The 12,228-nt window shown below is 23.6% G+C and overlaps 1 protein-coding gene across 1 annotated transcript; it reads left to right on the forward strand.

The window, feature by feature from the left end:
• The first annotated feature begins 500 nt into the window (after positions 1–500).
• LOC112600148 (acyl-CoA synthetase family member 2, mitochondrial-like) lies at positions 501–11,842 on the forward strand. Its single transcript, XM_025347319.1, has 13 exons — positions 501–756; positions 3,851–4,028; positions 4,126–4,254; positions 4,339–4,562; positions 4,622–4,739; positions 4,847–4,942; positions 5,686–5,834; positions 6,218–6,395; positions 9,203–9,310; positions 11,057–11,205; positions 11,283–11,424; positions 11,516–11,626; positions 11,706–11,842. The coding sequence occupies exons 1-13, from the start codon at positions 725–727 to the stop codon at positions 11,838–11,840; spliced, it is 1,749 nt and encodes a 582-aa protein (XP_025203104.1). The 5' UTR covers positions 501–724; the 3' UTR covers positions 11,841–11,842.
• Positions 11,843–12,228: the final 386 nt, after the last annotated feature.

The following is a 12,228-nucleotide window of genomic DNA, read 5'->3' on the forward strand; positions in this document are numbered from 1 at the left end:
TTTTTGATTTTATGATGATTATATATTTTAAGTCGATATATTACAATTAATTATGTATAATTTATTTATTACTTTTATAATATAATTTCTATATCAATATACGTGTTTTAAATGTTTGTACTTCATATTACATGGTTTAATTAAATTGTATTTGCTGCTGTGGACTATAAATACAACTTAGGCAGTTAATTATTTAAGCACAAAATCATGTTTAAGGTATGAAAAAAAAAAAATAATAAAATAAATTATTGAAAAAAATAATATATTGACACGTGTGTCAAATTAATTCTAAAAATCAACCTTTGTAATACTATATTGATTATTCATAGAATTATCATCAAAATATTGAATATAATAGGGGTCTACAGAAAATACCATTATAAATCAAATTCTGTGAATCACAAGGAGAAATAAAAATTTTAAATTATAATTTCAAATAGGTACTATGCAAATACTAATAATGATTTAAATATCAATGGAACGTTATTGTTTTAGTTAGTCATTTTTTTTTACGGGTCTTTATTTTATTGCAACATATTTGATCAGTATTTCATTTGTGTAGAAGTTTATTTGATGATTAAAATAACAATAATTGACTTATTTAGACATTTTGCAAGTTGGGTATAAAATAATTCGCAGATTTAGTAGTTTACAGTGCGTATCGTATTCAAATATTAAACTTTGTCATCAGGTGTAACTAATTAATAAACGTAACGCCTATAAAATGATTGAAGATTATTTTGAAAAAGAAAAAAAGTAAGCATAAATTACAAGTTTATTTGTAAGGAGTTAATTCTGAAATCAAACTATAAATAACAAATCTTGAAAAATGTATTAACATATATTGACAATAATATTGGTGTAGAAATATTATTCAATGAATTACTTATAATGATATTATAATTATTGGGTACAATATAATACTTATCTACAAAGCCTTATTAGCGACTATTGATTATATAGTGATAATTTTTTTAAAGTGATTTTTTTTATATTTACATATTAATATACGTAAGTACAGCGTAAAATATGAAACAAAAACGAATTTACCTATGAGCTTAATAATTAAATATATATATAAACGTACAATATATTTTATATTAAATAAATTTTATAAAAAAAGTTTATTTTTATTATTGAAGGGTATACATTAACACGTTGTATATCTATAAATAATATTAAAAGTAATTTTTTCGTAATAAATTTGTAAAATGTATTTGAATTAAGTATAATACATTTTTATCCCAAAAAAATCCTTTGATTAATCTATTAATCGTATGTGTAAAATCATGTAATTAAAATCCTGAGCTTTTGATTTTATTATTTAATAATATTACAGTAAGTACCTATTGGTATATTTTAATATTATAATACTCAATACTATCGAGTGTGTTTACATAAGGATGAAAACATTATCTTAATATTGAATTGATGTATATTAGGTAGGTAAGTTAAAGACAATGAAATATAAATCAAAGTTTTAAATCTAATAAATAACAAGATATTCCGAACAGTAGTATTTTGGTAAATTAAAATGTGTACTTGTTGTTATTACGAGTATATTATATACGTAATTTTGATGTCAAGACAATATTAATTTTGACTCTAAAAATAAATTGTTACATAAATATGAAATAATATCATATTTTTATTAATAAGCATGTATTACTGTACATGTATTTTTTATGCATGTGCAGAGCCGCGTTTAACGGGGGGCAAGGAGGGGCAATTGCCTCAGGGCGGCAAATTTTGGAGGATCAACATAAAATAAAAAATTTATAATTAAAATTTTTTTTGTGTGACTGTATAACTATAATAAGTACATATTATTTCGTTTATAAATATCACGAAAAAGCTGCCATCTACCGCTACATGTCACAAGGCGATAAGAATTAAGAACTTGTTCTAATAATTGTATGTATAAGCTATTTTCATTATTTCTATACGTTTTTTCCTCAAACATATTTTGTTACAAGTAAATCGTTAGTATTAATAGTGTGTTTTTTGAATTGTAATTTTTGTAAGGGCGGCATATTTTAATTTGCCCCAGGGCGGCAACATAGCTTAACGCGGCACTGTGCATGTGTATAGATTTATTCAGTGATAAATGATAGTTAATATTTGCATTGATTTATTTTTTTTAAATTTATAGTAATTTAATCAATGAAATCAAGTACATTTATTAAACGTATGTTGTCTATAATAGTAAAGTTTAATCTTTTAAAATAAATTTCACTATTTGTCTTGACATTTAAGTGAAAGTCTATAGGCATGTTATAAATTATCTAGTTATAAGTAATAATAACAGTATCCGCTAATGATAAGTAAATGGTGTATTTCATATTACTTATTAAAATATTAATAAGTAAGTGCATTATTGCATAGTTAAATTAAAAATTATTTTATAAAAACTTAAAATTAGGTAATAAATATTATTTTAAATTATCTATTGCTGAATTTTACGGATAATCAAATACTTACGCTCTTTAGTTGGTTATAAAAAAAAAAAAAAAATCAAGTAAGGGCAGTTTTACCACTGGGTGACTCTTCCCATCAAACTTTCATGTATTTTATTTCTATTATCTCATATTCTTATTGTTCCTAAGGAACAGATTGTATATAACTTAAAAAAAAAAAAGTTGATATTAATTTAAAACAATATCGAACTATCATAATATATATCAAGTCCACTTAATCAGAAATAAAAAATGAGATGTATTGCATTAATTAAGGTTTACCGTGTACCTGAATTATAAGGTACTTTGATTATAATTTTCATATTCGATTATATTTAAACGGTTTTACATATTAAAACGATGTAATGTATTGTAAATATATATATAGGTACTTACTTGACATATACCTACCTAAGTTGAGTATAATTTATGCTTACTACAAAATGTCTTCCTTATAACTCCATCTGATCTATCTAGCCAAAAACAAGACATATATGGTTTTATGTAAACCTATTAAAATATGATTTATGTTTAATAGTTTTATGTCACGTATCATTGTTGTTTTTGAACAAGTACTACAAAGTTAATATACTTTGATAAAATATTGAAAGAAATTACTTGTGTTGTTAGTAAAGGAACACTAAACGACATTTATTTTTAAGGATTTATTTTAATCGTTAACAAAATATTATTATTATTGTAATAATACGTGTTATTTTAAATTCTTGAAAAGATAAAATATAATATGCCTATATCCACGATCATATTTATTTTTTAATTTAAACTTTTATGAAGGTTATAGTATATGCCATCTATAAAATTATTTGACGATTCATTAAAATATAATACGAGTAATAATTTAATATAATGTATTTTATTTTATGTTATAAAGTTGTTTGAATTTGTACATTAATATTTCATACTATTTATTTTATTACGTGTTTTATTTCATTATTATTATTATTTTTATTCCAAAATTATAACATTATAAAGTCCTTGTTTTGAAGGACGATTTTTAAAGTTAAACTTACACTATTAGGTTGTATAGAAACAAATTATTCATTTACAGAATATATTTAAAATTATGCAAAAAACCTATTGATTCATAATATGCGCGTTATTTGTCTATGAAAATATGCTTTCATAATTAATATTTTAAATTTTAAATTTAAAAATACATAAAGATATTAGTCAAACAAAAGTTTAATTGTAGTATTTTTTTATTTAGCTTTTATAACATAGTCTCGAGAATTATGAACTGATGTAAATTTTATTATTGCACTTGTCCTTTAATAAATGTGTACTTAAATTGTATTTTATAATATATTAATGTAATATTAAACAATTCATTTTTACAATATTTTGTATTTTTAAAATTGTATAATTATTCACAGGTCAACTGCTTCTATTATTCCAAAACCTAGTTACTATAAAGGCCCTAAAAATGAACCTTTAAAATGTATGACCGTTGGAAATTTGATTGACGAAGCGGCAGAAAAATACCCAAATAGAGAAGCTATAGTTTCTGTACATCAAAACCGAAAAATTACTTTCTCAGATCTTAAACATGAGGTTGTAAAAATGAAAAGACCATAATTTTTTTTAGCAATAAGAGATCAGTAGGTATAATTAAATAATATGAAAAAAATGTGTTCATAAAACTAATTAGGTAGATGAGTTAGCTGCTGGTCTTTTGGAAATTGGGATGAAACCAGGTGATCGATTATGTTTAATGGGTTCAAATTCGGTTGAATGGGAAATCACACTATTAGCATCAATCAAAGCTGGCATTATTGCGGTAAGTTTGATTTACAATTTCTACACTTGTACTTGAATAGGATAACACAAAAAATGAGATATGTATTTCATTTTTTATTCATAGGTAAATATAAATCCATTGTACATGAAAAATGAACTACATCATTGTCTTAGCAAAGTTGACGCAAAAATGTTGATTGCCCTTGAATTTCACCCAAATCAAAACTATTATGAATTGTTGAAAAATATTGTTCCGGAAATCGCACAGCAACCTTATGGTAAACCAGTTACCACTAGACATTTACCGAATTTAGAGTTCATAGTGATGAACACAGAAAAAAACCTACCGTAAGTCAATGAAATTAAGTTTATTCAACTAAATAATCATGCCATTAATCGTATTCTAGTGGAGTCATTAAATACTGGGATGTATGTCAATCGGGAACGATCAAATCAACATCATACTTGAAAAAAATCAATCGTGAACTAAATCCTCAAGCAATATGTAACATACAATTTACTTCTGTAAGAAAAACTGTTTTTAAAGATTATTATTTTTTTTTTATAACAACTACAACAGTTCTTTGTGTTTTCAATCGATAAGTTATAACTATAAATTATAAATATTACAGGGGACAACTGGTGCACCGAAGGGAGCATGTTTGACTCATCATAATATTGTAAATAACTCCTATTTCTATGTTAAGAGAATGATGTTAATGGAAAAGGTAACTGATCTTTGAACAACACTGATTTCAGAGTGTTATTATTATATTATAATTGTAACATTTTAATATGAATTTTTTTTTGTGAACTATAATAATATCATCACATACAATACTCCTAAGTCGGAATTCGAACAAATAGTTTCTGAGTTATTATTATTTTGATAACTAAGGATAAGTCTCCTAAATAATAGTTATCCAAAAAAATAAAATGTAATATGTATCATTTAGTCCAGCGCTTATTCTACTCTAATTGTTACGAATAATAAAATGTTAGTAAATCAATATTAGTTACCATAGCACATTATGTCTTTCAAATGTATACTACCATGGGCTATTATTCTTTAAATACTAAACTGATTTAATCAAAAATTGCTTGTTTAAATCCATTAATAGATGTTAAAATTTTCAAAAAAATTACGTGCTTAACTATTTACAGTAAAAAAGGCAGTTCCTGTTTGAAAAAAATCACAGGATACTCCTCGTATGGTATAAACTATTTAAGTATTTGAAAATATAATCTTTAAATGAGTACTTATACTTAAAAATTTTGATTTTTAAGTGAAATAAAAAAAAAAAAAAACAGTGGTGAGCATGCTTGGAGAATCACTTTGTATAATAATGATGAATAATTATGATGAATTGATTGTTATAATAAATATATTTAAATTACTTATAATAATAAAAACATTGACGTTTAATACTTATACTTAACTATATAATATTAGTATATTAATTTGAAATAGGAACACCGAATATTGTTGCAAGTTCCATTCTTTCACACTTTTGGAACTGTAGTCGGTATTATGTCAAGTTTAAATAGCGGTAGTACTCTGATATTGCCAGCATTTGGTTACAAACCTATTGAATCTGCAAAGGCAGTTTTTGCTGAAAAGTAAGTGTTTTTAAATTAATATGTATTCATACATTTAATTAATAGTAAAAAATATGACTTATATTAAAAAAAAAAAAAACATTATACTTATAAGTTAATTATAATCTGTAGTTCAATGTAATTTATTGCTATTCATGAACAATATAAACTTAATAATATATGCATGTACATTTTTTTAAGTAGAAGAAAATTGTTATTACAGTGTACACACAGGTAACTTTTATTAATTATATTAATATACAATTTTTTTTTAGTTTTTTTCATAACTATTTTGATTGATATTTGTTAATGATTATAATATAATATAAATGAATTCGTTTTACTTTAAACTAATATAATGTAAGAAAACAAAATATATAGTTTTTAGTATATCATGTTAATAGGTGTACAATTTTGTATGGGACACCAACGATGTACATAGATTTGATTAACGCTTCCAAAGAACTATTGGATCAAGGGTATACATTTACTACTCCTGAAATTGGATTATGTGCAGGTGCGCTGTGTTCGCCCAATTTATTCAAACAAATTAAAACTACATTCAATCTCAAAAGAATTGTGGTAATATATTTTAATACACCGAAAAAAAGATCAGTGCTTGTATTTGTATATATCATTATAAGGCGTATAGTCTAAGGTATTTTTTGTAACGCTTTATTCACAAATATCTGATTAAATAATCGTAGTAGAAATATTGATAGAGCCTAACTCATTAAGGACTAAAACCATATTGTAGGTCAAGTGAAAAATTAAATTTGCAGTTATTCAATCGTATATGCTACGAGAAAGAAAAGTGGAGTATATAATAATAACTGACCAGAGGGGAAATATTGCAATAAAACGTATTTTAATAAGTATCTAGCGCTTCACGTGTATTGTAAATATAGTTTATGATTGAATTTAGAAATATTTATTGAGTTTTTGTAACATCGTTTAGATTTAAATGATCTATCTCGGGCGGGGGCCGGCGTACTGTTTATTTGTAGGTATGATATTCGTATATCATAACATCACATAGGTAATTAATTTCAACTAAAAATACTGGCTAACTCATGTTTATCTATGGAGTGATTATATAATATTGTAAATTGATACTCTTCTTATAGTAGTTTACTATACTTTTATGTATACAATAAACACGTGTTTATTATGTATACAAAATAATATATTATGTACATAATGCTATATAATGTTATAATAATATTATTTTATACACGTAAAACGTATTCCGTCAGATTTTAGATTTACATACTAAGTAGGTACCTGTTTTGTATACAACTGCATATAAATGTATAACATCTATAATTGGAAGTAAAAACTTAAAAAAATAAAAGGGTGCTGTTTATTTTTAATTTTCAGTTTTTTTCAAAGTTTAATATAATATGTTATCTTTTTGTTATAAACTTATTATATAGTTGTTTGAAAATAATAATCATCGGGTAAGTGTATTTGCCCAAGATTAATATGTACGTAATAAAAATGTTGATTGATTTTTCCGATTTAATAAAATATTTGCATTGATAAAAATATTTTATTTTTATATTATTACGTAAATAATAAAAATGACCTAGTTTAATTAATGAATATCAAATAATGTTTATAAACGAGTATAATCATGTAAAACTAAAAAAAATGAAAGTTACTGACTACAACGTTTACAAAGTACAAAAATAGCGAAATATCAATCTAAATAATAAGCATCATCATGATACACTATTTAAAAATATATAATTTCATGGTTACATAATTATAATTTTGAAATAAAAAACTTACCCAATCATGCAATTTTGTAAATTTTTCAATTATATGAAAATAATAAATAAAATAAATAAAAAATTCTTTTCGGTGGAAAATATGAGAATATTATTCTCCCATTGTGGAGTTTTTTAGGTAATGTTAAATTATTTTCAAAAGTAAACACAATGTGGACTTAATATTTTGTACCTTCAACAATTTAATATATCGAAGATTAACTTTACATCAATATTTCACTGCTTATAAAATCAGTACTATACTTACAAAAAATTGCAGGAAATTTTACAATTTGCTTTAATAAACGAGTCGAGTTTACAATTATTATAATTGATACCAAACTCGTATTTGTAAACATGTAAATCATTAAAATCAGTATCGGTATTGATAAATGAATAAAAGCAACGAGCATTTAAATAGTAATTAAATAACTAATTTAAAAGATATAATATTTTATGATGTATGTAAACTACGGAAAATTATTTGTTTAAATTAGAGTTTAGATTAAATTAGTTTAACATTTTTATTATATTAATTATTTAAATACAATTTAAAAAAAAATTTTAATTTATTTGGAAATTATATACTATGAATGATATACAATTTCATATAATTATTATAAACTAATATGCTTGTCAACATGATGAGATGATAGATTAATTGTCAGTTATTATTCCTTATTTGGAATTCATGTAATAAGAATTAATGACTAGCAAAATTCTCAAATTTGATGAAAACTTTATCAATTTCTCTAGCTTTTGTACTGTAAGATTCGAAGATCTTTATTTTGCATTTAATTATTTTAATGCACTTGTACGACAGAAAATTAATTAACCAACACAAAACTAAATTGTAATTACTTAAATAATACATGTTATGCAATATGATACAGATTTCAAAAAAAAAAAAAATACTTAAATGTTCATAATAAAATAAACAGTTAGGTTGGAAAATTTCTTATAGAATAAATATTAGTTATTTTCTTTTATTGACTTAGATATTTTCCAATATACAATTGTGAAGTAATTATTTGACTAATTTATTTATGGAAAAAAATAAATAATATGGAATAAATTGAATAAATAAATATTCTGGATAATTTAATATTTTTGTTTACAATTAGGATATAATATTTTCAAAATTAAAACCATAAGTAAAAAAAAAAAAAAAAATACAAACATAAAAATAAGATAAAACGTGATGGTTTTGATTTCTATTTCTGTGTAATAAAGATCCTTCCATAAATAATAACAATAATTAAATAACAGACATCTTACACCATACAATGTTCTTAGTAAATTTCCTTGGAACTAAAATATAATCAAACACATTTTCTATTTTGTAATTGTGATTACTTCAGGTACCTTCATGTATATTAGTTAAAAATAAAATTGTAAATATGTTTTAGCTCGAAAATTAAATAACAGGTTTACCTACACGGTATATACTTAGTAGAAATATATTATTATAACAGTATAATTCTATATTTATTAAGGAAGTTTAATTTATTTTTTATTATGATAATATAAGGGTAAACGTTTTCATTTTGGCTTGTGACTTAAAATTTGTTTAATTGAATGTTATTCATTATATTTATGGCATTATTTTGATTTTAGTCGATCTATGGCATGACAGAAGCAAGTCCTATTGTATTCGTTTCTAATGCTGGTGAGCCTGAGCATAAATCACTAACTACAATTGGTCAAGTACTCGATCATTGTGAAGTAAGTTTTAGATGAAAAATAAATATAGATATGCTATTTATATGTGATCAGCTTTGCAGATATTTGTTGTTCACCTTGAGTTGTTTTTCACACAAGAAAAAAAATAAACTAATGAACAGTACATATTAATTTGTTTTAATGATTTTTACAGTTTTTTCTTTTTATAATAAGTACTTAGAATGCTGTTTCACAATTTTATTGAAAAAGATCAATAATAAAGTTAGTTTTTATAAGCATGTATAAGCTAATCTGAGATTGTAACAAATAGAGCAGTGAATTTAATGCCCGAAAAATCCTTAATATGCGGCTTTTAATAATATATTATGCTGCATTTTTAATTTTGCTAATAAATAAATAAAAATATAAAATTAATAATTTGAGTTATCTAAATTTTATTGGTTATAGTAGGCAATAATAGTAAATATATTATATCTATGATACTTAAATAATATTGAATTTTAGTTGAAATTAAGACATTCATAAACTATTATTTGAGTATCTAGGTACGTTAAAATACGTTTATTTTTTTTTTAATTGTAAAATATAGCTATTTTAATAGTGAACAATTTTAGTAAAAATTTATTATTATCGTATGGTGGTCTCTTTTCACAGTCAATTCAATGTAATTATGTATATATAAAATGTATTTCGAACATGTTTTGGTACACATTTCCGTTGTCTTGTGTCAATCGAAAGATCGAGTCGACATTGGGAAGTAACGGGTGACAGGTACTAACAACTTTTGTTTTTTTTTTTTAATACAGTGCATTTCTGATTCAATCTACCAAATTCACACATTGCTCAATATATAATATAGAAGTTTAGAGACCGTTACAATAATAAAGTAAAGCGATGGTAGTGTACAAAATAATAACTATAATTCATAATTATACTAAAATAAACATCGTAATATTATAACGTGTATGAAGACAATATTTTACTCGGATATTATCAGTTAAACACGCATATATATAATAATATTTAATATTATTTAACTACAATTTATTCAAAAATTTCTAAATCGTCGTCATAAAGTGACGTAGGATCAATTAGTTTTTTAGAGACACCTGCACTGTTATAGGTGTATATACACGTAGTATAATTTTATTACTGTACAAAATACATACAATTAACAAAATATACTATGCTAATACAAAATATAAATATAAAACAGCCATGAACATGCATTATCGTCTACAATACTGCGCAAGCAAAAATAATAAACTGTTTTAGGTAGATTAAATTTTGCATATTTTAAATACTATTGACTTGAATGAGATTTGTATCATCTCATTACTAATAATCACAAAATTTATTAATCTAAATAAATTAATTACTATATAATGCCATTTTAATTAATAACTGATATTAATAACCTATGATAATATAGTTATTTATGTGTAGTGTCAAGTTTGATTTAATAGATTTTTACATTTATATTCTCCTTAAACGTTGTAACTTAGATAAATTATACATATTTTTAGTGCAAGATTGACTATTCAAAGCGGCGCTTGTGTGTATTTTCCCGTCTTATAAAGCGTGTAAAAAAAAAACCAAAAATGTATGCATTGTTACTATGAAAGTTTCAATAAAATTTTAAAATAACATTTTTAAGTAATATTAAAAGTGCTTAAAATGTAAAAATCATAAAAATTTTCAGAAAATATAATATTGAATTTTAATGTTTCAATATGATTAATGTATCATAATTCGTAATATGAGTATAATAGTGTATTATATAATTAGGTTAAAGTTGTGGATAAAAATGGGATCATTGTACCGATGGGCAGACCTGGAGAAGTTTGGTTTAAAGGCTACAACGTTATGCCTGGCTACTGGAACGATGAGGAAATGACGAAGAAGGCAATAGACGACGATGGTTGGCTTAAATCTGGGTACTTATTTATTACAGAAATATTAATCATTTTTATGTACGAAAAAAAAATGATATATTTTTTTTTTCAATGTTTAGTGATATTTTAATTTTGAGTGAAGATGGTTATGGTGTGGTCACGGGCAGGATTAAAGACATTATAATTAGAGGCGGTGAAAACATACAACCCCAGGCAATCGAGTATTTTTTAGAATCTCATCCGGAAATTATTCAAGCACAGGTTTGTATGGAAAACCCAAATTGTATTTTTAATAAAAATAATTAATAATAATTCTGTTAATTTTAACAATAATAATTTTTTCTTGTAAAAGGTATTTGGAATACCAGATGAGAGACTTGGTGAAGTAGTATGTGCCGCTATAAAAATTACAAAAGGATCTACCGTTGACGAAGAAACTGTAAAAAATTATTGTAATGGAAACGTGAGTTTTATTATCAGTTTATTCAGAGTTATATAAGAGTTCATATATATTTAAACAAAGTTATTTTATATTATCACAGATCGCAAGATTTAAAGTTCCAAACCACGTTATGATCTTGGACGATTTTCCAAAAACAGTTTCTGGGAAAATTCAAAAGTTTAAACTTCGTGAAATCATGCAGGATTATATAAGAAATATAAAAAATTGTCAGTGATATTTATTAATTATTTTTTTGTTTAAACGCTTATACGAGTGAATAATTTATTAGTTTTATAACAATTTATAAGAAACACCTATAGTTGCAAGTTATGTTTTGAGTTTATAGAGAAGTAGGTTAAGTTTTTAATTAATAGTGATCTTTGTTGAGATATCAAAAAGATAATTGCATTATATAAAGAACATATGAAGTATAATTATGTAGTTTTACATATAATATTTTTTCATTATATACTACCACAAATGATGTATATTGAAATATAGTTAATATTATATTGTATTATTACAATATAATACACGTAAATAATATTATATATCATTAAATAATAACAATAATATATATGTGCATATAATTAACTACCAAGATAACGCTGTAGTTATTGAAC

Source organism: Melanaphis sacchari, unplaced genomic scaffold (genome assembly GCF_002803265.2).
Source record: "Melanaphis sacchari strain LSU unplaced genomic scaffold, SCAv2.0 Contig61_pilon_pilon, whole genome shotgun sequence".
Classification (NCBI taxonomy): Eukaryota; Metazoa; Arthropoda; class Insecta; order Hemiptera; family Aphididae; genus Melanaphis; species Melanaphis sacchari.

What these genes read in the sequence shown, in the direction of transcription:
- LOC112600148 (XM_025347319.1), top strand. Translation starts at nt 725, where the DNA reads ATGATTGAAGATTATTTTGAAAAAGAAAAAAA. An exon ending in TCTCAGATCTTAAACATGAG is followed by an intron (nt 4,029 to 4,125) that starts GTTGTAAAAATG and finishes AAAACTAATTAG; the next exon opens with GTAGATGAGTTAGCTGCTGG. An exon ending in GAATGATGTTAATGGAAAAG is followed by an intron (nt 4,943 to 5,685) that starts GTAACTGATCTT and finishes AATTTGAAATAG; the next exon opens with GAACACCGAATATTGTTGCA.